The sequence below is a fragment of the Pipra filicauda genome, unplaced genomic scaffold (assembly GCF_003945595.2).
Source record: "Pipra filicauda isolate LSUMZ 115617 unplaced genomic scaffold, ASM394559v2 scaffold175_size1500280_pilon, whole genome shotgun sequence".
Lineage (NCBI taxonomy): Eukaryota > Metazoa > Chordata > Aves > Passeriformes > Pipridae > Pipra > Pipra filicauda.
This window is the reverse complement of record NW_024104273.1, coordinates 1,230,334-1,257,270: the sequence shown is the minus strand read 5'-3', so window position 1 is coordinate 1,257,270 and position 26,937 is coordinate 1,230,334. Positions and strand designations below refer to the sequence as shown.

Genomic DNA, 26,937 nt, shown 5'->3' with positions numbered 1-26,937 from the left:
TTGCCTAGAGGGCAGCAGAACAAGGGAATGTTGCTGCCAAGTTAGGTAATGCCCTTGCCAACCCAAGGAATTGGATATATTATGTCAAAAACAAGCAAACTGAGCATTATAGAAACTTTTGTCCAGTCAAGAGGAATAACCCTATATTCTGAATTAATGCTTTCTTCCTTATTTGAATACTTTTGTTCCCCAGCTGCAGTCTGTCAGTGCCGCCCTAAAGTGTATAGCTGCCATAGTAATGGGTACAATCTCCTGCTCTTTCTTAATAAATGTTTTCTTTAAGCCATTGAATTATTGATCTTAGGTGGGATAAGATGAAACAGAATGATTTTTCTTGCATTTTTCTCAGGTCCCCCTTCACAGACAATACATTTAGTTCTTCCAAAGGAGTAATAAACTGAAATAAATGGCGTGATGCAGCACATTCTGCTGAACTTGAAATGACTTGGCAATTCTGTGGTAGATAGAAAGAATGCACTCTGATACCCCCAGCCAAGGAGAAACTGAGTCTTATTTAATGCTGAATCAGAATGGCTAGTGCCTTTTTGGAACTCACTGTAAAAACTAAAGGAAATGGAAATAGCAAGAGATTAAGGCTAAATTTCTGGACAACAACTGTCTCTGGAGCAAAACATACTGATTGCTGCTGTTCTCCATGTTTCTATCTCTGAGGAGTGTGGTAGACATGAACTGCATGTTGCCTTTGCATGTTGTTTCTAGAAAAAGATGAGGATCCTTATTTCATAGGCAATATTTTACCTGGCTAAAGGAAAGGTTTATGTTTCATTGTTTAGTAGACTAATGAGGCTTTAACATTTACACCAGTATTATTAGCCCTACATCTTTACAGACATGTTCTCGTTGTTGGAAGTTTTGTCTCTTAATTTTGATGGAGAAACATTTTTTGGCATCTTACAAAATGTTCCATTTTAGCAGGAATGTATCTTTAAAATATATGTTCCAATTGGAAACTCGCTGTGGCCAAAACAATCTGTGAATCTCAGAATTGTGTTTTGAGAATATGTGGAGGATGTAGGAAGATGTGGAAAAACAAGAGGGACAAATGTCAGCTCTTCCCTGTGAAGGAGGGTTGAAGGTGGAAACAGGGAAAAAGTTTAAGGGATCGTACAAGAGACAGCCTAACCCTGGTAGCCAAAGATCCTGAAATTACGAAAGTATTGGTAAGCACCCAGAGGATAATAAACCAATGAGAAACAACCACCATGGATCTGTCAAGAACAAATTTATGTCAAACCTAACTAATTTATTTCATTGACAGAATAACTGGTTCAGTGGGTAAAAAAGAAGCAGCAGCAATGATACAGGTTGACCTTAAGAGAACTTTTGACATAGTTCCAGATGACACTGAAGTACCCAAAGAAAATATGGACATGGGGAATTTAGTATAAGACCAACACTGAAAATCAGTAATCATATTTTCAGAAGTTTGCTGTCATTCTAGGAGGACATACCAGCTGGGATTCTTGAAGGCTATCCTAAATCAGACATTATGAACTATTTCATGTAGTGACCTAATGGGAGTATTAGAGTGAGTGTATGCAATTTGTAGATGGTACAAAGGTTGAAATAGTTCTGGGAAGAAGCGCTTGGAGAGCAGTTTCTAAATGAAAAAAATGAGCTCAGTTGCAATGGTAGTAATTGATTTCCAAATGATCTAAAATCAATTAGAGGAAATTCAGTAATTATAAATGACAAGTGCTGTAGCAAGGAAGCAAATAATCAAATAAAAGATGGACCATAATTGGATGGACAGAAGTATTTTAACAGAGTTAAAATACAGTTGCAGTGCAGTTGCAGTGAACCACAAACTAATTGAAGTCAACAATACGATTGTTAGATTGCATTTGACCCTGGAACATCATGTGAAAAGCCATTAAAACTCATTCCCTGGAGGAGGAGACATCTGCCTGGAGGTTTGCACCCAGTGTAGGGCAAAAGCACGGGATAGATATGCTAACCAGCATGACAGAAGAGACGCCCAAACATCAGGAAAGCATAGAAAACATAACTCGCGAGAAGAGGTTGGAAGATACAAGTTTGCTTAATCAGCTAAGAAAGAAAAGGACATTGATGGGCGTAGTATCACTTGCTCAATGAGTAATGTTTGCTTGCCTGTCTCTCCACCCTAACTTCTGTTTCTGGAGCATAGGAGAGAAGAACTTGAAGGGGGCATCACACCACACTGTTAGAGAGCAAGACACAAAATCTGCTCTAGAGTCTTTGGTCTCCCATTGTGGCAACATATTTATCTTTATTTTAACAACCAAAAGGTGCATTTTTGGCTGAAATGGCACACCTCTTGAATGCATTTTCCTTCTCTAACTGGGAAGAAAACGTGTGGAAAACATATGCCTCTAATGGCATGGAGCATGTTTATCTGCATGAATATTGCCTCAGTGGAAGCACAACACACATAAGTAGCATGCTGATGGGCAGAGAAATGTGAAGCAGGCATTTTTCCTTGCTGTGCAGTACAGTGTTTCATTCAGGTATCTTCCAGATTTATTATAAATCAATAGGCTTGAGTTCTTAGGACACACTTTGGTCCCATCCTTTTCAAACCCCCACTGCCAACCTTGCCTTCCTAAAAGGAAGGTAATGGCATACATCTCGTCTCACTGAATTCATTCTTTGTCCTAATATTAAAGGTTTTGGTCTTCAGAACATTAGAGACACATCTGCTCAGATTTATCATGCATCACATTTGTGCAACATCATCTCTGGTCTGTAAACACACAGACCCACACCTCTGGATGCACAGGTGCACGAGCATGCTCATGCACCCATGAGGTGCCAAACCAAAAAATAAAGGTGAATAATTTTTAAAAAGAAGAAAGTAAAATATAATTTTGTTATGCTTTGTTGCTTTTCAAACAAAAAATGCTGCAGCATGAAAGACAAATTAACATTTCAATCTCTCCCATTTTTAGCCAGTTTTATCTTATTAATGTGGATATTTAAGCATTGGGAAAGATGCAGTTACTGCAATTCATTAAATATTATAATTAGGAAAAAATATGTGTTTGATAAACTATATATTATTTTAAATCAACAGAAGAAGAGTACTTCTGAAAATTAAACTGCTGTATCCCATCACTGCATCTAGATAAATGCATTTCCATATATTATTGAAACTATCTTATGGTAAATGTGGAGAAAAGCAATTCAACTGTTATGGTGAAGCTTTCCCAGCTTGAAAGTGGTATTCGAGATGGTGTTTTTCTCGAACTCCCTCTGGAAACTACACAAGTCTTCATTTCTCCATTTGTGAGAGAAGGACATTTTGTTTCTGTTTTTGGTAGTTAGAGCTTTATAGCTTTTGGAGAGCAGGAGGGAAAATTTGTAATTTGTGATTTTGCATTTCCTAAAGTTTTCTAAAATTCTTTAAAGCTTCTATTGATTTTTTTTATTCAGTCCAGGGCACTTGAATGAGTTTCTCCAAACTCTGTTCTGTAATGAATTTCAGACATCACTGTTGACCCTCTTCTTAGTTTTCCTGTCTTATTAACTAGCTCTCCTTCCAAGAATACTGAAGTAGAGCAGAGCAAACTGCTGGCTAGGGCTGCTCCAGCTTTCTTGAAAGGCAAAGGGTAAGTTAAAGAGAGAGTATGTTTGTAGCTTGCACTAACAAAGCTAAACCAAAACCTTTTCCCCTATCCCTCCCATTTTTAATGTATTCTATAAACATCTTTCCTGAAAAAATTGTGATAACCAATTAATCCAGTGAGCTAAGTAGAGCATGTTTAAATATGTTTATGTACACCTGGATGTGTGAGGTCTTGATGAGACACTTCCAAGCAAATCTAGCTTGTGAATTCAGTATGTCAATCATGTGTGTAACATATCAATATAATATTTATATGTAATACATAGTATATTAAAATAAATAATGCTGACCTCACAATTTGCTGTAGTTTACAATAAATAGTACTGTACAGCTCCAATCCCTGGCCCAATCTGGCATCTCACTGATTTTTGAGGCTGGCTCTGTAATCAAATGCTACCATCCTATGTCACTAAATACTAAATACATAAATTACAATAGTAACAAAATAATTCATTTCTGCATGTGGTGTGTTGTTTTTTGGGGTTTTTTTCTTCTCTAAAAACACTTAGGTGTTCGTTCCTAGGTTCCCATTTCACAATCTCACTTGCTCCTGCTTTCTCTGTTTATCTCTCCGTCTGTCCGGATCGCACCCTCTCTCCCGCGGCCCTGTTCCAGGTTACAGTACAGCCTCGATGTTGCAGACAGGCTGGCTGATGAACATGTGCTCATCGGGTTGTATGTCAACATGCTACAGAGCAACCCCGCACGGTTAGTGCAGGTTTGGCACCTTTGGGGGACCCAGGAAAGGGATGTTGGTCGGCCAAATGCTCTCTCTGTTCCCTCCTGGCTACGAGCTGAAGCAGCTCTTCATGAGCACTAGCCTAAAGGGAATGCGTATGAACACAGGGTATGTCCTCCCAAAGTTGGTGGATTCTGGCAGTCGCTGCTATTCTCTCTAGTGATGTTAGCAAGGTATTGCTAAGTATTGCAGATAATTGCTTAGTTGAGAATGGCAGTGCAGATTGATTTGGGAACTTGTGCTCTAGGCAGTGCAGGGCTCAGTGGGGGTACAGAAATCTTCACACAGCGATGATTAACAAGTCCATGTTTTCAAGGTATTCATTTTTGAGGTGATACATAATTTGTAGCTTCACCTTCCTTGAAAGTAAAAAATGGTAATAGTACATAAATAAAGAAGATGATGATGATGATACTAATTTGCTTGTTGACCTAGTGAAAGAAGTTCATTTTTATTTTTACATATGTCAGGCATTGTCTTTAAATCTGCCTGATGTCTGCATTATTTGAGTCTTGTATATAACTTTTCCCTTATCGCATTCAGACTGAAGGGTGTCTTGAACATACTTCATTGTTTCTGCTGGAGTGATTATGGAGCACCCTCTACTAAACACACCGGCTATCCTGGCACTTGAGATAGTGGCATTGCAGCGGGCCACACCAGGAAGGGGAAATGCTGGCTCCCTTCTCCAAGTGCAGCAGAATTCTAGACTTTGCAGCCCTGTAGCAGCAAGGTGGTGGGCAGTGTGGTAAATGACCCTAGAAAATGCAGTGCTGAGCAGAAAACTGTACAGTGTTTCTGGCAAAACTATGCTCAGGAGGTTTATTTTGCTCAGTTCAGTTTCCAATACTGCTATGGCAGAATATTTCCCAGGTTAGGTGAAAGTCTTCATTTACTCTAGTTTGTAGAAAGCAACGAGCAACTTCATTTGGGAGAGTGAATGCAATGGTTCTCTGCAGTCTTACAAAATTCACTTCTTTGTGTAGCTCCTGTTGAAAATGGGAGTAATTTGCGTGCCCAGTGGAACAAAGAGACTCTCTCCGTTGTTCTGGATTCGCTTCTCTACTCTGTAGCCCACTGGAATGTGCCAGTGGGGGGAAAAAAGCACTAGTTTTTAGTGAGAAAAATGAAAACCATTTACTCAAAACAAAAGCATTTTGAAGGGGAATTTCATTCCTGAAGAAGCACTTCCAGAAAGCAGGCTTCTGGAGGAGTATTTACACTGTGACTGTGAAAGCAAGCTGTTGGGGGCATGTCTGTAGAGCAGTCCTTGCCCATCTGTGATCGAGGACAGGAGTACACTACCACTCGGTCTAGTTTGATGGGGAGAAGAAAATCTGGCCCTGCCTACCACAAGTGACTTATTCGATATGGTTGTTCAAGAGGTGAGCAAAGAATGGACATGGTTTAGGGTAATTCTTTGTGGTAGGCTGGTTTGTCAGGCATGGCATTTTGGATGCCATGTCTGTGATTTATTTAGCTTCAGTGAGGTCCACCAGTTCCTCACCAGATCTCTTCGTGGGTACCTAGCCTTATATATACCATTTTCATGCTCTAAATTTTATTCTATATATTCTGACCTGTTCCCTCATGGTTTTGAGCCAACCTCAACAAGTCATAGTAAATTTGTACCCAAATTTGTACATACAAATCATCTGCCATAACATCTAACGTGTTGGTTTTGAGGAATGAATGGAGAGCGACTGATAATGGACTTAATAATTTAAAAACCTGATGTAAAGCATAGTACATAACATCTGATTACTGACATTAAATCACTGCAGTCATATCATCCTGACGAGAAACAATCTCAGTTATTTGTGTAATTAGATTTTGACAGAAACATAACTGAGAGGGACAGCAGTCTTGGTCACGTGTCAGACCAGGCTGCATTGCCATTTACTGCTTTGTTAGTAGAGACTTCTGGTAGAGAAATGGAATGGTTACATTTTGGTAAAGACAAGAACAAAGTCTTACCATTCTGAAGTTCCTGTGTGAAGCCAGTTTCCAGGACAGGTAGGTGAGGCCTCTGCAGGAGGCTCAGCTGCTGCATCTCTCATAGTCTCAAGGCAAAGCTGAACTCCTCCTGTCCATGCCCCGAAATAGCTAGATGCAGTTTGCTCAAAACCCACACAGTTGTGTTAGGATGGTGCTGAGTTCAACTTATTTCACCCTGCATCTTAAGAAGATTTGGTAACCTGAGTAAAGCCTGTACTTAAACATAATTAGGTAGCTTATGATGTAGGGGAGGCTGCAGCTGGCCAACTCTGCTGTTGAATCTGTCTGCAAAATACCACTTGTACATACCCAGACGTGCCATTATATGTTTTCAAGTGCTTCTAGCAGCCAAAGATGAAAAGAGGAATGATTGTAGCTGGACCTTTGTCTGCAAGAAAAACCTACAGAAATACTTTGTGAGCATAATACATAAAATTACCCTAAGAACTATATATTAACACTTTAAAACAAAATGAGCTTTGGATTTTTTAAGTACTGAGTCAAGCTGATTTGTAGTAGCTAATGATCAGTGCAACATAGCCCAGTATAACTTTTTTTCCATTTTAAGTGCAGCTGGTATTTATATTTTAATTTTTGTGGGGGGTTAAAATTAAGTTAATTAATTTTAACTTATTTTTGTTTTTCATCTGCAGTTATTTGATACTGTAATTAAAAGTACAAGTTTTCCTTTCCATCCACCACAGGTTAATAAGCTACTTAAGGGTTTTTTAGAAGCCAGTACTCCAGAGCAAATTAAGAAACAAGAAAAATAATTAATTCATTATTTATAGTAACTATGGGTAGAAAACGTATGCCTTAGCCAGATGTTTTAAATAGTTTAATTATAAAGTCTGGTTTAATATGTAAAACCAATGTTCAATATTTACTTTAGTTCATCTTTAGTGTCTGATTCTAAAAAAGAACTTTTAACTGCAGATAGTTTTCACTTTTGAAAGTTAGAGACTTTGCCTAGTTTTGAATATTAATTCCACATATTTCAGTCTTTTTCTTTTCAAGTGCAGAAGAAAATAAGATCAAATATATTAAAAGTAGGAGGTTATTTTGGTTCCACAGAAAGCTATTTTCTGGGTTTTTTATGTTATACTCTGTAGTTCTGTGGTGGGTCCTATTTCTGTACTATAAAAGTGGCATGCTACTCCACGGAAATTTTTAAAATGTTTATTAAGGGATCATGCACAACAACTAACTAGCTAGGAAGGTCCATCTAATCTTCCCTTGAAAGAGGAAAAACATTCAGAGACCAACTGCTGCAGAGGAAATCTATAGACATTTGGCTTCCTTGAATTGAGTTAGTTTTTATGATTATACCCCCATAGCTGAATGTTATTAACATTTTGGTGGTAAAGTCTTGGTGATTCTAAAGTAAATAGCAAATTAACAATAGCAGAGAGCTCGGATGATGTGTCTCAGTTTAAAGTGCCTTAAAACCAGGCCAAATTTTAAAGTGTCATGGTTAAACACTCTTCAGAATACATTTGGTGTGTTTTTATTGTTTTTACAACCCTGGGGCTTAGAAACCTACCCTTTAATTTGTCTGTATTTTCTGTTAATTTATTTAAGCGAAGGTTTGTAGAATAAGAGCACACCATGAAGACCACATTGATATCTCTATTGCAAAAATTTCACAAGAAACTTTCCTAACCAGTGGTGGCATAGTTTTAGGACCAGCAGGGAACATCCATATCAGCTATTGCAGGGTGCCTACTGCAGAACAGGCTGGTTTGACACATCTAAAGCCTGAGAAATAGCAAAGATCCTCCAGTGTCACTCCTTTACTCACAGGCTATCCTATTTTTCCTCCTTTGAGATCCCTTTTTTATGGAACTCCCTTAGACCACAGAAGTCCTATATACAGGTGATAATATTGGATATTCATCCTACATCTGTGTGGCGATAGATGCCAGACCAATTATTACTAATAATTATAAGGTCTTTAAAGAAATGGTCACTAATGGAGAAGCAGTGTTCAAGTGTTGTTTAACGGTTTTAGAAAAGAAGAAGCAGTACGATATTTGTATGCAAAATGTTTAGTTTCTTTCAAAGGGCTGCCTGAATCATTCTCTTGAGCATCCCAAATTCTGCACACATATTCATAATATTTAAAGCTTGTGTGTATGATTGTCATACTGTTTCTCTGTATGATTGTCCATGAAGTTGCTGAAGTAAACTAGAAGTGAATTATGGCAAATTAGACTCTGAGACATTAGAGGCTAATGCTGCTGTGCATACCTCTGTGCTTGATGGTCACAAAGAATAGGTTTATTCTGGAACTAAATTTATCTCTGGCATTGAAATTTAATTTATAGAGCTTTGGAGCTAGTGATTTGTGGACCAAATTTGATGCACTGCTACATCTATTTTATGTCATCCACCTATGCAGAAATACATACCAAGTACGTTAAATACAAGTAAGAATCAAAAAGCTGCAGTGGCTCGGTTCATTCAGTAAAACCACTGTCTTGGGGTTTAGCTCACTTCTCAGAACTATGGTGCAGATTGTGTTATGCCAACAAGTGGAACCATATTCCATTTTTCCAGGATGGATAATATGGCTGCACATAGCTGTTAAAAGGAGAACTGATGCTGAACGCTTGCTGGTTTTACAACCATCTGTTAGGATGCAGTGTTTTAGTAATTACGGTAAAATTAAAAATTTAATGAACTGTCATGAAAGTAACCTGTATTACCTGGTTTACATAATTTTATGTGTCTGCAAGACTTACTTGCCCCTTTCTTTCTCTGCATGACATATCAGTACAGTAAGCATGAGTATGTAAGAAGCAGAACCATATAAATTTAGAAAAATACCTTTATCTTTCAGAATGTAAATAGGTTATCCCACAAGAATCTGAGTAATCATAAAATTAAGCTATATATGTAAGAAAAAAACGAAAACCAAAAAGTCAGTGGCCGTCTACCTCCAGAAGTCTTGCATGCAGTCTGCAGCACAAGCTTTGCTTACACAGAACCTCGCTGTGTCTCACTTTTCAGAGCTTTACTGTTTTTCTAAACTTCATGTTTGTGGTCTCACAGGTTATTGTCAGAATGAGAAAAAGATGATGTTTGTCTCTTTTCTTTTACATCAATAGCCATAACTAATCCACATGACACCCAACTTTAGTTTAATGATCAGTGAGTATCAACCACTACCCATTTTTCAAACATAACATTTAAATCCCAGTGGATTTAATCGAGCTAACCAAAAGATGTCCATTGTAGTTCTCTGAGGTACACAGGGACATGAACTCACTGAGAAATTTTGGAGAAGTATTTCCTTTTCCTTTTAAAGATGTCAGTTCTTCAAAAGCAGAGCTTTTTGCACAAGTTTCCTCTGGAAGGCTTTTCAAGTTCAAGATACAATTTCTGGCAAAAATCAGAATAAAATCACATGCCCAGAGCAATTCTTGTTTTGCACACTTTTTTGAAATATGAAGCTCATTTTGCCAGCAACCAATTGCATACCCTGAAAGAGCCCATGGGCAGGGAGGTGTGTACCGGTCTCTCTTCAGCCATAAAAGCATCATACAGTTGCAAAGGGATAAGAAGAGGTCAGACTTACCTCTGTCTGGGACAGTCTGCAGACTGTCTTGTACTCTGCACAGCAAAGTGTTTTTCTCTCCTCTTCTTAGGGCTTCATTTCTTTTCTCTTGTATATGCTAAAATTACTGAAATATAGGATTCTAAAGCCCAGGATTATCCAGGGTCAACTCGGTCCTCTTCAGATTTCTGGTTTTATCAGTTCAGTAGTTTTGATGGTTCTCTGCAAACTTATAAATGTTTAGAAATAGTGAAGGTTCTCACTATATTACCTTTTTCCTGCTCATCTGACTAAATAATAGCCTCCATTTAAAATAAGGACAGCTGGAAAGGTATTTACCTAAAAGAAATATTTGCACTTTATATTTTTAGGGGGAGAAAAGAATAATAAGGTGCGGTATTTTAAAGGAATTCAGTATATTTGCTCTTTAGTTTCTTACACTTTCTGAACAGGAGATTTGATTGGCAATCTCCAGTCTCCATTGGAGATTCTGCATATGTGACCGAAGTCCATCATAGTTGGTGCTAGTAGACTCCTGAATCCTGCCAGCAGGAGTTGTCTCCAAGTTGGAGTGAGTCTGGGATCAGTGGTGATATATAAGTTGCAATATTTTAAAGGAATTCAGATATTTGCTGTTTAGTTTTTACACTTTTTGTTCAGGCATGCAATTCTCTGAAGTCTTACTCCCAAATATCAAGAAACCAGTAAGAGAAAAAGACTGATTATAAATTCCTGGATCAGTGGTTGCAAACAGTAGTCCATGAGGCCTTGATAAGTGCCCTGCAAAACTGTCCTAAATACTGTTTTCTGTTGCAAATCTGACAAAATTTCTAAAATTTTTCTCGACAAACACTGAGGTTCCCACTAATCCACTGTCCAAAAAGTAATCTCTCTTCCAGGAGATATGACAAACCTGACATATAAAATAAATGCTGACTGGTGGTCCTAACCACCTCTCACCTGTTTTTGGGCGGAGCAGTCTGCAAGTTGCATCTTGCACAACCTTGGCTGGGGTTTGCAGACTGCTGCTGTTACCCCCTAAGGGAAGGTGCCGTGTGGCCCCTAAAGCTGATCCTCCCAGGCAAGTTACCCTTCCCCTTCTCCCCTTTGCTCAATTAATGTCTGCCGTTGTTTGATTTGGTGACATTTTGCTTCCAAGTTCTGTAACGAGGGGCTGTGAGATGATGGTGCAAGAGAGCAATGGTCATTTTTACCATGTATAAACATCTCTTCCCTCCTTTCCCCCCACGCCTGAGCAGCGTGCTTGACAGCACAAGTCGCCTGGATGAAGAACATAAGCTGATCGCCAGGTATGCAGCAAGGCTGGCAGCAGAAACTTCTTCATCAGTAAGTGTTATAATTAAAGGAAGGTACTTTCCTTCTGTCATGTTCTAAGGGCTTAGCAAGATCAGGAAAATTGCATCTGACAGTCTAATGATTAATGGATTATTTTTCCCTATCCTTTTCATCAGAGGCTGTTATGCTTTAGTATAACACTTTTATGCAGTCCATTTAAACCCAAGAATCCACATACTAATGCATATAATCTATATACTAATGAAATGGTATTTAAATAATTACATCAAAAGGAATCTGACATCTTGAACTGAGGAAAGACTAGAAAATACTGTCTGGACCAGTTTGGTTAAAGGTTAATGATTTACTGCAGTAGAAAAATGGGTGGCGAATCCATTTTACTCTCTAGTTCAAATATCACAGCCACTAGGGCCCTAAGTACTAAGGATTTTAAAGAATGTTCTTCAGCAGGATGACTGTAATGACCCCCTGCATTAGCCCTGGCTCCCATTTTCATTTCAGAGCAATGATTATTCTGTTCTATGTATCCCAAGATAGAAGGTGATGACAGGCTAAAACCTCACTAACTGCATTTAGGAACAAGAGACAATGAAGCAGAAACCTAATCAAAGTATATAAAATCTTAAATGGTACATATAAGGTCAGCCTAGTTACTTTTTTTCCATCTCAGCCCATTTAGTAGAACAAGGGACCATAAATGATGGTTAAGTGAAAAGCAGCTGGTACAGAGTGCCCAGAAACATTTTCGCACAGAGATTTACACTGCAGGGTCAACTGAAAGGGTGAAATTGGGCACCACAGTTTGTGTAAAGACACTGATTAACACTCACACCAAGAGAAGATGAATATGCTGCCCCGTGCAGCTATCTGTCATGGAAGATTTCAGACTATCTGCAGCTACGTGGGAAGAGAAGGGTGCTCCTACTCTGCCAGCCAAGCCCAAATCAGTCCTTTTCAGAGGTGTTTCAAGTTTAAGGCAATCTGTAGGTGATGGTGCTGTTTCTGAAGGACAGGGAACAAGATTTCTCATTAATAATGTCTCTAGGTAAAAACTGGTTGAAATCAGTGGTGTACAACATGTATCCTCAATATGGGGGAAAACTTAGGAAACAATATAAATAGAGCTGGTTTGAAGGAAAATACTGAAGTTCTCCTTGCCATTCATCTCTGCTCTTTGAACAAAAGAGATAGAAGGAAAAGGAAAGGTTTCTGTATACAGAAATTTTTTCCGAGCACAAGACTGGCACTACAATAGGAGCACAGTGGAAATTTTTAAAGCTTTACTGATGGTCATTCTGGTTTTTAAGGAACAAAATCTATTAATAGCAGTGGGCATTCAGGAAAGATCCTGATTCCTCCTGTACCAGCCATGACATCCACCAGCATGTATCATTTCGCCTTTATGCACTGTTCTGCTTCCCTGTGGCTGAAGTGTTAATAGGAAAGTGAATCCATAGCAGCAAAAATAGTATGTGGTTCCAGGCAAAGCATACTGTCCTTTCCCCACAGACCATCCTAACCTTTGTCAGATTTGTTAGGCTATTGAGATGTATCTTCATCCTCTTTGAGGGTCCACCTCCTGGAGAAAGAAATGCCTGGCATCACATAAAATAGGGCTCCAGGGTTACACTTCACAGGGCTTTCTACAGTGAGGAAAACTCATATCACAGCAGTAACTCAGCAGAGTATTTTTAACTGTCTGAGATTCTTTCAGGTTGGAGTTAGAAATAAATGGATATCTTTGGTAGCTGTGAAACTTAAATGTCTTGTTCTGTGTTGTCATTGATACAATACTGAAATACAGGAGTGAGAAATGGTAACTGGTTATTGTTGCTGAACATGCAAAAAGAGAGCATAGTCCAATGAATCTTTAGTGAGCACTGCCTAGTCTGGTAAGAAATTGTTTAATTCTCACCTCATTTTATTGGGGGGAAAAAGGTTTTGCTGTACCTGAAGGACTGGGGAAAGAGGTTTTCTGAAGTATCATCAGAGCGTTTAGGAAAACTTGGCCAAATGGGCCACACAGCCAGATTGAAAACTGACTACAGCTTTCAAACTGAATGTAAAGCCACAGTTTCAAGGGTGAAACATCACTGCACTGGAAACACATCCCCTTCTTTTTGGAGACAGACACTGGTTTTTGCTTCAGTGCATTCCTCTTGTCTGTAGCATCAAAATCAAAAGCCGTATTACAGCAACTGCCTGCAGCAGTGCCATTGCCTTTTATGACTGGTTCAGAGGAAGCTCCTTGAAAAAGCAATGAATGACAAGATCGTAAACACTTGAGTCTTATTTACTCTAGCACTTACTCTGCTTTTACTAGCAATGGAGGCATACCAACATGAGCAAAACACAGATGCTCTTTTTTTAGTGTAGGAAAGCCTGGTACTGCATTTTCTGTAAGCAGATTTCACAGAACAGATCTGTGTTGAACTCATGGGTGCATGCTGGCTATTCCTCTTTCAATGCAGCCTTCTCTGTTTTACAACAGCAGCAGAGTCAGCAGAGAGGGGCATCAGATATCTCCTTCACCATTGATGCAAACAAGCAACAAAGGCAGCTGATTGCAGAGCTTGAAAATAAAAACCGGTAAGCATCCACAAAGTACCTGGTTTTGTTCAGTACCATATGTTTGTTTGTTTCTTAGCATTTTTTACCACCTACACCTGTACAATGTGCTTATACATGCACATACATCTCCCGCTACAAAAAGCACAGAGCACAAAAAGATCCACACAATATGACGAAGGCTTTGAAATCCATAGCTACCCCGTGTTTTCATAAGCATACTGTTCAATGGCATGATATAATCATTGATACTTTGCTGTTTGCAGCTGCCGTTTGTAAAGAGTTTAAAAAAAAAAGCCTATCCTGTTTCAAAACCGGATTAACTTTTCAGTCGGATCCTCTGTAGCCCTATAACATGAAACGATAAAAGGATCAGTCACGCTTGTAATGTTATGCTCCCCTGCTTTTATTTGGGAAAAAGATGATTAAAGCTCTCCAGAACACTGTCTGCCTGGGAAAGGTTTACAGAAAGGTTAGCAGCAAGTTAGACTGCTGATCAAATGAGACAGGAGGTACAGATGCAATGGAGACTGAGAGACAGTGTCCAGGAGAAATAGGCCAGCCGACCCCAAAAAGGAGTGATGCCTCTTTGTTAACAGCAGAGAATTGGGCCCTGGGTATCAGACTGCCCGATGCCATGAAACGTATGGCAGCAGAGCTCTGCTTTTAGTGCTGGACTGTAAAATAGAGGCCAGCCCAGACCAGATGGTTTCCTATTCCAAACTCTTCACTGCCTTCTGTCACCGTGTAATGAGCACCACCAGATCCACTCTCAATTTGTCTTTCATAGTTCAAGGCTGGCTCTTGACCGTCTGCTGTCCAGCACATTGTGAAGAAGAGACAAAATTCACAAAGATTTCTACCTTCTGCTGTAAAGCTTTGTATTAGCCTTTTGACAGCACTCTAGAGCTGACAAGCAAGTTGTAACGAGACCTATTAAAGTGCTTCTCTGTGAATTGTTGACTGCTCTCACATCTCTACTTACACTAAAAGTATTTTTTAAGTGCCAAATGTTTTCTCTCGTACTCAAGAAGGGCCAGAAAGGTTATTTTAATTTTTGTTAAGTTCCTGAAGTGCTTGAAATGTTCATGGTGAAGAATTAGAAGGGAGCAATTCAGTTAAGCTTAGAGCTGTTTCGTGTCTACCTCTGATTTTTGGGGGTCTTGAAGAAATATTTCCCTTTATGGCAAAATCTCAAGAGTTTGTTTAAAAAACATCCAGAGCTCTTTCCCATTGCTGAGAGCTTCTTTGGTTGGTTGCAGCCCAGTCATTTTATCTACGTCTACATTGATGAAAAGCTACATACAGTCATACTATTTCTCCTCTTGCGATGGTCAGTGAGCTGGTTTGGTGGAAAATTACTGACTTGTAGTCTTCTGCTTATTCTCCTCCCCAAGAGAAATCCTACAGGAGATCCAGAGGCTGCGACTTGAACATGAGCAAGCATCTCAGCCCACACCAGAGAAGGCACAACAAAATCCCACTCTCCTTGCAGAGCTCCGACTGCTGAGGTAAGTCCACAGAAACTCCGGCCATGACACAGGCCAAACAGTCATTCTCAATAAGAGATGAACCTTGTTTATGGTTTTGGGGGCTTTTTAAGCCTATGTGTATTCTTTCTCCATTTTTGGTGCAGCCTGTTGTCCTAGAAATAATTAAGCTTATGCTTTAAACTGCATGCATGAGGAATCTCACATATTACACATCTACATTACATTAAGCATGTGCATTAGTGTTCGTAGAGTTAGGGCCTTAGAACAGTTGCAATAGGTCCCTGAAGCCCTGGCCAAATGCCATTAATCATATAGGGAAAAATGTTCTGTCAGAACAAACACCTTTAAGAAGGCTTTTGTTTATGCTGAAGAAAATAGAGCTACATGAAAATACAGTCAGAATTAGGTGTTAATTTTTGAAAATTCCCCCCCAAGTGTTGAACACTAAGGAGAGGTTGGTTCTCTTCATTCTGCAAAACCAGGCTACAGAATGATCCTCCTTATCACGCAGGAGGTGGGGAGTAATGTCATCTGCAGCAGCTGAAGATTTAGGGGATCATTCCTCCAGTTATCCCGCCAAGCTAAAAACATTGATATCAATGTGTCTGCATGTTAATTATGATACTCTACATGGATTTACTAATTGCCATGAGTTGAAGAAATACACTTGTCATTGGCCCAGAACCATATGCTCTCTGAAAGTTCTGAAGTTCATGTTGTGAGAGCCAGACAGAGAATCCAATAAGAACTATTCAAAATGCTTCATGTGAATAGAGAATAGGGTGTAAGCACTTTCTTTCCAGTGAAACAATGCTAGATTGCTCTGCCCCATAGCAGTTCTCTCATGAGAAGACTAAAGAACATTGTTGGCCACTCCTCACACAACTAATACTTTAGTGGTATGATTCATTTCAAAGGAAATTACTGTAAGAAATTGTGCTAAATTTTTTTTCTTTACAAATACTTCATAGTTTTATTGTGGAGTTTTCCACACTAAAATATTTTTCTGATTCACAAATAATTCCATTTGCCTTCCAATCTGAAGACGAAATAGCTTCTTCATTTCTATGAGTGATTTTAGTATATAATTACTTCTAGATGTCTACAGGCAAGTGACATTCTGTGGGACATATAAAACTAACTGCGATGAAAATGTGTACGCTGTATAAATTATACCAATAATATAGCTCTTATACATCAAACCTGAAGTCTATTTTCAGCAGGTTTAGGAGATTAACTTTTTATGTAGTTGACAAATAAAATTCATTATATTTTAAAAAAAAAATTGATTGTGCAGTGTTAGCAGGCTACTTAATTTTTCCCTCTTTTCAATTTTGATACACATATTTTAATTTCCTGACACGGGATGTCCCTAGGGCAGTGACGGTGAGTTCCTCAATTATACCTTCTCTCATTTAATAGAAGTGTCAGAATCAGAAAATAACTTTTAATCTGTGGATCTGAAGTGCTTTGCATGCCTTCTAAATGTTCACCATTTGAAAGGCAAAAGTCTGACTTATTTACTGGGAAATTTTGACACCAACCTCCAATTCTTAGACACCTCAGATGGCACAAGGCTGTTCTTACGTGTAAAACAGCAGGACTCAGAACAGTATGTAACAGATTTATGTCTGTTACCCCACAGATTTTTCAGGCTTGATGTGCTTAGGGCAGTAGGGCTATTTAGTTCATATTTTCTTAAGAATTGCTGAAATCCGTAAATTATGTTGTGGGAACCTGTCCCAGCATCTTTCACTAGCTGTTGTAGAGTTGCAGAGTCACTGAAATGAAGTTCTGAACACAGCGTTCCTTCCTGTTACCAGTACTTGGAAAACCCATTACTTCTAAGAACTTGCTCTGGAGAACAGCAGGAGAAAAACTTCAGAGGAATGGTCTGTACAGCGCACACTGCTTAGATCCTAGATCCTCTCTCCCTGTGGAATGAACCTAAAACTCAGCAGAGATCTGTGCTGGGACCTGCCACTTTGAATTACATGGACCTTATTTTTATTAGCAGTTTCTTAAACTCCATTGCCTTTGTACAATTCATAGAGTTTCCAACCATTACATGCCTAGAAAAGAAAAGCCAGCACAGGCATTTTGTAGCAGAAAACAGATGAATCCTTCAGAAGAGTAAATGCAAGCTGGCAGTGTTACTATCTGATTCTATTATATGGGTGAGAGACATGAGGGCACATGAGCAGTCCTGTAGAAATCAGTGTTGCTTACTTATATCAGCAGGTGCTCACTTAGAGAGAAGGGTTTTGTATTTCCCTAAATACAGGAAATGTACTTTTGTTGGCTACAGTACTTTTCCATTTAGGATTAAATTGCCATGTTTTTGTAGGTAGCAGAAGGCTAATGACATACTGGTTTTATGTTATTTGCAACACAGTAGTGTATAAAATATCCTTAATATGTATATTTTTTTAACAGTAATGTTGTTAATTACATCATAGCTTCCAGGAGGGAACAATTTTATTTTGTTTTTAGGTGGGGACCTCTCACACAATTTAGTGCTTGAACATGTGCAAGTGCTGATCCCCCATCCTGTGCAGTGGAGCTATGCAGAGTCAAAGCTGTTCACATTTATGGAGGCACAGAGTGGCTGTCACACTTGGAGAAACTTAGTATTCACACTGTCACAGGACCACCACTGGACTCCAAGTCCAAAGAGCTGATTTCAAGCAGTTATATCTCCACTATGTGATAGTCTTACTCTTGCTTTCAGGAAAAAAGTAGAAACGAAAGCAGTTTTCTCTCTGAATTTCTGAACTCAATCTTAACTTCTTTCATATCTCACTGTGTTCAGTGCCCCTGCTGTAATTTCCTGTCCTTTAGGGCATGGCTTTAATTTCTCCTGACAGCTAGTAAGGTTATTGACTAGAGAGTTCCAAAGACAAAAATTGTCAGCATTTCCTCAGGGGAATATAACACAAATTTGTTTGAACCTCATTTGTTCTTTGAAGAAGTGTCTGTCTTTTCTCTAATCACTGTATTCAGTCCCACGAGGATTCTCAGCATGAAGGAACTCACTAGCCTTTATGTAGCCCTGTTTCTAAGCACTATGCTGAATTCATCCAGTGTGTTTGCTTTCCTGTAGTCAATAGGCATGTACCTCATAGCAGGGCTGGTAAAATGATGCATTTAAAAGCTGCTGATACTGTGAGGGTGAGCTCTGATCAGATCTGCTTGTTTCTCAGACAGCGGAAGGATGAGCTGGAACAGAGGATGTCTGCTCTCCAGGAAAGCCGGAGGGAGCTTATGGTTCAGTTAGAAGGCCTCATGAAACTGTTAAAGGTAAGGAGCTCCACCTGATACTACCAAGGAGAACAGACAGACTGAAGCAAGAGAGGAGAGAGAGGAGATGCAACTCCAGAATTCTGCAGAATTTGACTGTTTCTACCCACAAAATTTGGCTTTGTTTCTCTCCCTTTTTATTTTTTGCATTGCTCTTTCAAGTCAGGGGTTTCAAATGATGCTCAGAAAATGTTCTTGTAGCAACACTGCATCGTCATTGTCACTTACTGCTAAGTGGAGTAAGAATAAGAAAAGAAAAAAACAATATATAAGTTAACTATTAGCTATGAGAAAAAAACCTCAGCACTGTACACTATTACCTACTCCAACTGGCCCTACAGAATTGCTTTGTTTGTTCCTTTAACTTTGCCCATTCAGTTGCTGGTTCTGTCAGATGTGCCATTTGACACCCCAATCTAACTCTCTCACCTTGGAGATGCTGCTCCTACAACCCTTGTTCATTTTCACGAATACAGAAACACGCCCTTGTTAAACAGATAAAACATGCCTCAACAAAGGATCTCAGTTAGAAATGAAGATATCAAAAGGCATGTGCATTTTTAAAGACTAGGATAAGATGGAAAATGTGTCTTTATTTGTAGAGTCCAGCCCTATTTTACCTGATGTGCCTCAGGACAGATGATGCCAGAAATTCACATGGGAAGAAAGAGCTCTGAATAGTGTAGGAGTCTGTTTTGTTGTTGGCCGTGCCAGATCAAATGAGTGCATGAAAATTCAGTGCAACTTGGGTCATATATGTCTCTGATAAAAGCAGAAGGAATTTCACTGAAGTCCATTCGACAACATATATTTTGCATTAAAGGATGCCTTTGACCCCTTATGTCACTTGCACCTCCTCAGACACAGGTTTCTGCAGCCGCAGTGCAGGAATTGGTGGCACCTGAGCAGCAGAGCCCACCTAGTAGTCAGCATAGTTTTGGGAGCTGGATTAGGCAGGAAATTTTTGCTCTACCTATGAAATGCTGCAGTGCTACAGCTAGCAGTGAGGGCTGCCTGATGTCAATACACTGCCTGGACAAAGACAATTTGGGGTAGAAATGATAGCAGCTTTCTGCATGCTTTGCACTGTTATGGTGTTTCAAAGTATGCGTAGGTGGGACCTTAACCTGGTCACATACCTTCAACTATCTTTGTACCTTTAACTCTGTACTCCAAATTTGGATTTGTTTTCTGTTCTTTACTTAAATCCTGGCTAATCTCATGTACTGAACCTCTTTTTCTTTAGGAAGAAGAATTGAAACAGGTAGTAAGTTACCTCCTTATTGCAGGCCTCACTAACTCCTAAATGTGATTGTGTTCCTGTGATTTATTTTACTTCCTCTGCTTGAGAAGTGCGTGTGTTCTTTTGACCAAAATTAATATTTTGCAATTCTTTCCCATATTATTTTCAAATATCTTGGAGCAATTTTCACAGCTGAATATCTTAACCCTCTAGAAAGTGAGTCATGACTACAAGGAATCTTGATCTTTTTCTCACTCCTCTAAGTAAAACACATAAGGTTTTTACCTGACATGGTAAACCTAGAATATGGATTAAAGAACATTTATACTATACATAACATTTTGAAAATGTAATAAGAAATTTGGAACTTCAAGAAAAACATAACTGAGCTTAAATCAGACCCAGGAAAATAGTTTAAAATCCCATTTTACTCAGAAAAAGTCAGGGCATAGTGTGCACATCTTTAAAAGTTGGCACTAATGCTAACATTCCCATGAGTCTTCAGGAGATTAAGTGGTTTCTGCAGCCTAAATCAAAAAGAGCAAGCATCTATATTACTAATAGTAAATTTTAAAAGATTTGTTTTGAAACTTATTAGTTTTGTAATGGATCTTGGAAATATATTAGGCTTTTAAGAAAAGGCACTTTTCAGATGGCAGTTTGATTTATGAGTTCAATAAAAATGTTTCATTTTAACAAAACACACTTCATCTTGCTTCCATCAGCAAAAGTACAGTCACAAGTCTGACATGTTCTGTCTATGGTAGAGAGTGTGGAGTTTGTTTATGGGTAATGCTCACCTTCATAAAACTGACACTGGCTAATTTTTTTAGAGCATCAATCTACACACAAAAAAAATAAAGCTGACCAAACATCACCTTCATGTAAAGGTTGTCTTTTTTGATTCTGCAGTATTAAGAGATATTCCATTCACGAAAGAGAAGTTTTCAATGTGGCAGGAGTTTCCCGATCATATAAAATGTTCACTGGACAGTATAAGTGAAAGCACATTTTCAGACTGTTACGAGATATTTTTATGAGATTTTTTTTTTCTTCTGAGAGTAATAGCCTCACTGAATACCAGGTGATGATGCTAAAGAATTATTCTCACCATTTCCATTTAATGGTCCTCATTATGCTATGTCATTTCATGATCTGTTGAGAGAAACAGGATTAAATTAATTTCTGGAGGAATTCAATCGGAATGAGCAGCCTGGCAATTCATCTAATGGTTATAAACTATTTCTCTACTGCCTTTCCTTGAGAAAGGATAATGAGTTCTTCACATCCTTGTCATTTGATGAGGCTGTGAGATGGGCTTTCCCCATATGTTATCGCAGTTCAGTCCCGGCAGAGGGAGCAATGGGCTAAAGCTCCTGTAAAGCTAGTTTTCGTTTCAAACATTTTATCCTAAGCATGCATGACTCTTGGTAGTGGGAAAATCTTTCCTGTCTGGCAATAATTAACTTAAAAGCCATAGCAGTTTGACTAGGGATGGTGAATAAAATAAAATACATGAAAGTTTTCCTAAAAGGTATGAGGATATATTGATAGCTGCAACCGAGTACAACACAAAAGTTGAAGCCATCCAAATATCCATGGTGGCTGTGGTAGCTCCCCTTTCAGCATGCCTTAGTTCTCAGCTGGTGGAGCTGCCAAGTTTTGGGATCAATTCAGTGCTCAATTTCTCTTTTGAGCTTACCAAGAAGTTGCTACTGACTGTCATAGCAGATTTCAGACCGTTAGCTCTAGCCCTTGAGAACCACATTTCTCCCAATAATCACTAAGCTGGAATCCAATCCTACTTGTACGTCATTCGCACAAACTCGGGCTGAGGTGGATCTAGATGAGTAAAATATATTTAGTGTTAACCTCTCTGAAATTGGGCATTGCCTAATATCCTCCTGTTTCAACTTGCTGTTCATCAGTTCTGTCTGATACTGCCCAAATAGTATAAAAAGTGAGGAGGTTTTTTTCCTGGACAAGGGACTCCAATTGCTTAATCTCCGTGTGCTTCCCAAACACTTTGTTCCAGCACCAAAAGCTACAGATAAGAGAACACTGTTTGTCATAAACACAAAATCTCAGTCATAGCTACAAAGCAGACACAGGGCAAGCACTGGTTATGCAGCAGCTTTTGCGTTTCTCTTGTGGGAAGTACTGACAGGCATCCGTTATTTTTAATAAATAAAATGCCTATCCTGAAGTTCATTCCTGAATGTGACTTGAAGCAAATTTTGTCCATGTTTTTTACCTCATCTTCTCTGAAAGTTCCCACTGATGTTGACGTTCCCCAGAACTGAGATCAAAGGCAAAGGAGAGCTAAGGAAAAAAGGCAAGTGAAAAAAGGCATTCCTCTTTCAGGGAGCTGGGAACCAAAAATTCTTTCACAGATTTCACTGAGGATGAAATATGCTCCATTGGGGCATGAAAGGAGAAAGCTGTAGATCCCAAGTGCCCTGCCTGATGTGCAGGGGGTGTGACATCCAAGGACCTTGGAGCATATCCAGGTTGCTCTGTGCCCTGCCTCTGGAGGATTAGAGATCTGCATTTTTGCTGGATCTGGTACAGATGATTCCAGAAACAGGAGAGCATCTGGCCTTTATATATTTGACTTGCCTTTCATCCATCATTTAAATGTTCTAAACCCAATCATTAAAGAAATTATAAGTATTAAATCCTCCATTCTTCCATTAGTAATGTGCTTATTCCTCATAAACCTAATTTGCCCTTGATGTCTTTCTGGGGATAATGTCTCTTAGAAAGGGGTGATAGGAGAAAAGAACAAATAGCCTAGTATTCTGATACATTATTTATGGTTCAGGGCAGAAATTTATAAAAATCTCAAGGGCAGTGCTGCGCTCATCCTGAAGTGGGCCGCACTTTGTCTTTTTGGAACATATTTGCCAAACCATATCAGGGCTGCAGTGGCAACCAATACAGAAGTCAAAATAAATGTCATGGGGAGAATTAAGAAATCCTCCTGAATTCTCAAAATAAATGGAGGAAAACACCAACCCTCAGGTCACTTTTGATTGTAAACAACCAAGAGCTTGTGTTACAATTCCCCTTTAACAGCACTCAAGCCACCTCCATCTTTAGCATCTGCTAAACACAGGTTTTCAGTCAAAAACCATGTGCAATTTGGTGTGGGCTCCAGCATTTGTTTTTCTTTATGTGGATAAACATTCCCAGGGGTTCAAATCAGTGGATGAGAGGAATACCATGTCTCTTGGTATCACTCACTCACCCAGCTGCATTAGTAAAAATTAGTATTCTGTAAAGTCTTCTTGAATTTCAGCTAAGTGATCCTAACTGTGAGGTGCTAACAGCATGACATTTATGTGACTGGTGTTAAAACATTTTCACTTCCAGCAGCTGAACCCGTAGAAGGAATTTATATTGCCCTATCCCCACAGTTTTTCAGGAGTGCCTGAGTATATCCTGTAGAGAAAATAATTTAATAGTGTATGTTTAGTAGCAGCTCAAATAGTTCTCTAGTTCCAAATAAAAAGCAGAAAGTTGTATTGTTTATTGCGAGTGTCAGACTTTATGTGACTGAGAGGTCTCACGTACCATGAACTTGTCCTGCAGGGAGGCAGAGGGCAGGGCTGTGATCTGATGAAAGGGGCTGTTTCAGTCCCTTGCCCAGGCTGAAAGCCATGCTGGTGCCAGCATCTTTTCCCTTCTCACAGCCAGAACGGGTTATGTTTTATCAGGCATTCATGTGAACTGGGGGAGTGAGAGAGGGAAGAGGGCAGAGAGTTCTATAGTGTGGTGTTTATTAACTTGGATTTTTTTTTAATTTAGCTGCCTGACATTTTCCCGTGCTTAAAGGAAGTCAGATCTTGACTCATATTTTCCTGCTTACTGTTTTTTTACACAGAAGCACTGCTGTCCACTAACAACTGACTGTGGTATATTTCTTCTAGCACAATTAACATTACCCAACTGATCTACAAACAGCATGATGCCTTAAAGCTGAGGGATGGGTGACAAGGACAGCAGGCAGACTCTTGCAAAGACCTGTTTAACCCCTTGTGATTGTTTTGCAGACCCAAGGGGCAGGCTCCCCACGTTCCTCACCCAGCCACACGATCAGTCGGCCTATTCCAATGCCCATCAGGTCTGCCTCTGCCTGCTCCACCCCAACCCACGCACCTCAGGACTCTCTGACCGGAGTGGGAGGAGACGTGCAGGAAGCCTTTGCACAAAGTAAGTCTCATAGCTTGTCTGAGGTACCTGGAGACTGAAGAATCATTATTTCTTGTGGTTACTGTCTAAATGAACTTGAGCTTGAGAGTTGCATGCAATGAAACAAAACGAAACAAAACACATTTTGCAACAAACGGGTTTTGCCGTTGAAAATCGACTTTGTCAGCCATCAGACCTTGCTGTCAAAGTGATCAGGTAAGCAAAAACTGGACAATGATGCCAGTTAATGGATTTTATGGTAAGAGGGAATTTTGATCAAGATGGTCAAAGTGATTATAAGTGCTTTGTTAACTAGAAGAATTGCTATTGATCTTAGCAAGGCGTTGTCAGTGTGTTTGGTTTTAAGTAAAGACTTTACAAGAAATAGATGATACAGTCATAGAATTAGTTCAGGAGGAAAGGGCTTTTGTAAGTCAGTGTGCCCGTCTGCTCCAAGAAAAAGGGCTTCAAAGTGATATCAGACCATTCAGGATCTTTACCAGTAGAGTTCTAGATGGCTCCAGGCACACATTTTCCACAGTCTCTGTTCCAGTGTTTGATCATGTTTACTGTGTGAATTTCTTGTCCTTGTATCTGATTGGAACATCCCTTGATGCAACTTGTGACTATTGTCACTTGTCTTTTTGCTTTCAGCCTCTGAGAAGGGTCTAGTTAGACTGGACAGGAGTAGAGTCTGGAAGTCTAGGTGAACCCTTTCTTTGCATTTCCAGAAAACTGCCATCCCCTTCCCACTCTTCTGTCAAGTAACAATAAATTTTAAACTGTTTTGAATTTCTAAGGCCACAAATTAAATGATTATGTTGAATACTGAAGAAAGTGAGTCTGCTCTCTCCTAAAATATTTACATAATTGCAATTCTGATTTGAATAATTTTTTTACCTCTTGCCCTAGTACAAATTAAATGTAAGTTTAAATGTAAGCTCTGAAGTTCCTCTGCTACAGTTGAAGCATGTTTGTTCCCTAGAGCCCAGGTCATCCCTCTCATGCACCCTTCCCCTTGATTTCCATGGGAATTGTGTCTTTGTGTGTATCTTAGATCGAATCAGTAATGCAATCAAGAATTTTCTCCTAAAGTGCTAGTCAATTCATGTATTGAACAGAGGCATAATTCCTAGTACCAATATAACAGGTCACTGCTGATCTCATTTTCTAAAAGAAACAGACAAGATATATTTTTATTTTTTTTCTGCTGTGAAAAAAAACAAGGCAGGCAAAAATATAAACTGCCAACCCCTATGCTGTTATGGGACAGTTTCTTCCAGGGCTAAGAGTAATAGAAATAATGTAGTGGCCGCAATAAAATATCCATAAACAATACTAAGGCTGCCTCAGGCAAATGCATTTTAAGTGTATAAATGTGTTCTGGTCAAGATAAAGAGCAATATAAAAAGTTATGTGATCACATTTAAAACTGCTGCATTTGATAAATATGATAAATATGTAGCTTTATGTCGTTATTTACTATATTCTCTAGATGGGAAGGTCAAACCCCAAGAACTTGAAGCCAGCCATTCTGTCACATCTTAACATACGACTTTGTGAGGGGGGTTGGGCTGAGATTCTATGGCTCCATTCTCTGCTGCACCAACAAAGATCTGCCTATATATACATAATGCAGACAAACCATGGTTAAAGGACATGTTTCCTTCGTTGTTTCTGTTTCTCTTTCATAGTGTTTGCAACAGTTCAGAGTTACAAAAGTGAGAAGATTTTAGAGAGGGAGTGACTGTCTGTGTGTTTATCAGAGAGAAATTAACTACTCTAATTTACATTCCAGTAATCATTTGCTAGTGGATATATTAAAAGAAACCTCCTTGGGATTTGAGGAACTTTTTAAAATGTATTGTTTTGCATTCAGGCAGTTTTTAAAAATTTACAGCAGCCAAATCCTGCCAATTCCTGTAAATAATTCTATTTGGAAGACTAGAGGTTCTGTGGGATATATTGATTATTCAGCTACAATAGTATCTATGTTTGGGATTTGGGGGAGTTAAGCATGCATTACCCACAGACCCCTCCTTAGGAAGGAGTATTTCATGCAGCTCACAGGAATCTTTCATGATTGATGGTTAAGGGAATATTGCCAGGTTCAGCAGGGAAGCACTTCTAGATGCATTATTAGAAAGAGTTTAAAAGCAGCCTGGGGCTGTTTAGAGAGGCAATAGCACTTCCTTTATTAAAAAAAAAAAAAAGTGGGAGTGGAAAGAGAGGCAGTAAATTATAGAATATACAAGAAAGTCCTTGAGTTACAGGAGAGGCTGAGAGGGAGTGGAGAAGAGAAATCTGCATAGTCTGGGTGAGGTCAAGTGTGTTTCTTCAACATTTGCCATAATTATCTGGCAAATACCTGGCAATAATGGTGTCATTAAACAGAGCTGTGGGAACTTACAGAAAAGGCTTCATTTCTTCCCTCCTCCCCCACAGGCACTGTAAATGAGTTCACGCTGGATTTAATCTTCCAGGCCTGGTCTGCTGGTGTCACCACAAATGCAAGCTTGATGGCAATGAATAATCTCCAGATATCTGGCATTGTGATTAAATGAAGCGTGAGGGTAGGCTTCTGCTTTTGCATACAGCATAAGTAAATGAGGCCATTCTGCAGAGAACTCCACTGCACGTGTCCTTCGTAAGGACTTTGATACCCTGAATTATCACAATGACAGTTTTCAACGGGGTTAAAACTGCCTTCAAGAGGAAAACATATGTCATGTGAATAATCGTAACACTGTGCTTTGTCCGTCTCTTGCTTCAGGTGCAAGACGAAACTTAAGAAATGATCTGCTGGTGGCAGCAGATTCAATCACCAACACCATGTCTTCTTTGGTAAAAGAACTAAATTCTGGTGAGTGAGGTTGGCCAGGGTGGATAGTCACTACA

At 39.2% G+C, this 26,937-nt stretch overlaps 1 protein-coding gene across 19 annotated transcripts in view; it reads left to right on the top strand.

Annotated features, from left to right (window-relative positions):
• The window catches only part of DTNA (dystrobrevin alpha), a 227,335-nt gene that overhangs the window by 184,834 nt on the left and 15,564 nt on the right, over window positions 1-26,937 (top strand). For 7 of the 19 annotated variants that reach the window (XM_039379767.1, XM_039379769.1, XM_039379770.1 and 4 more), the window contains 8 exons: window positions 3,534-3,611; window positions 4,244-4,336; window positions 11,184-11,271; window positions 13,733-13,830; window positions 15,207-15,320; window positions 18,506-18,602; window positions 23,901-24,060; window positions 26,813-26,902. In XM_039379767.1, the coding sequence (XP_039235701.1) occupies window positions 3,534-3,611; window positions 4,244-4,336; window positions 11,184-11,271; window positions 13,733-13,830; window positions 15,207-15,320; window positions 18,506-18,602; window positions 23,901-24,060; window positions 26,813-26,902 (818 nt within the window). Of the gene's footprint in view, window positions 1-3,533; window positions 4,337-11,183; window positions 11,272-13,732; window positions 13,831-15,206; window positions 15,321-18,505; window positions 18,603-23,900; window positions 24,061-26,812; window positions 26,903-26,937 lie in introns of those variants that run through there. The other 12 variants (XM_039379773.1, XM_039379772.1, XM_039379765.1 and 9 more) reach the window with 4 other exon arrangements.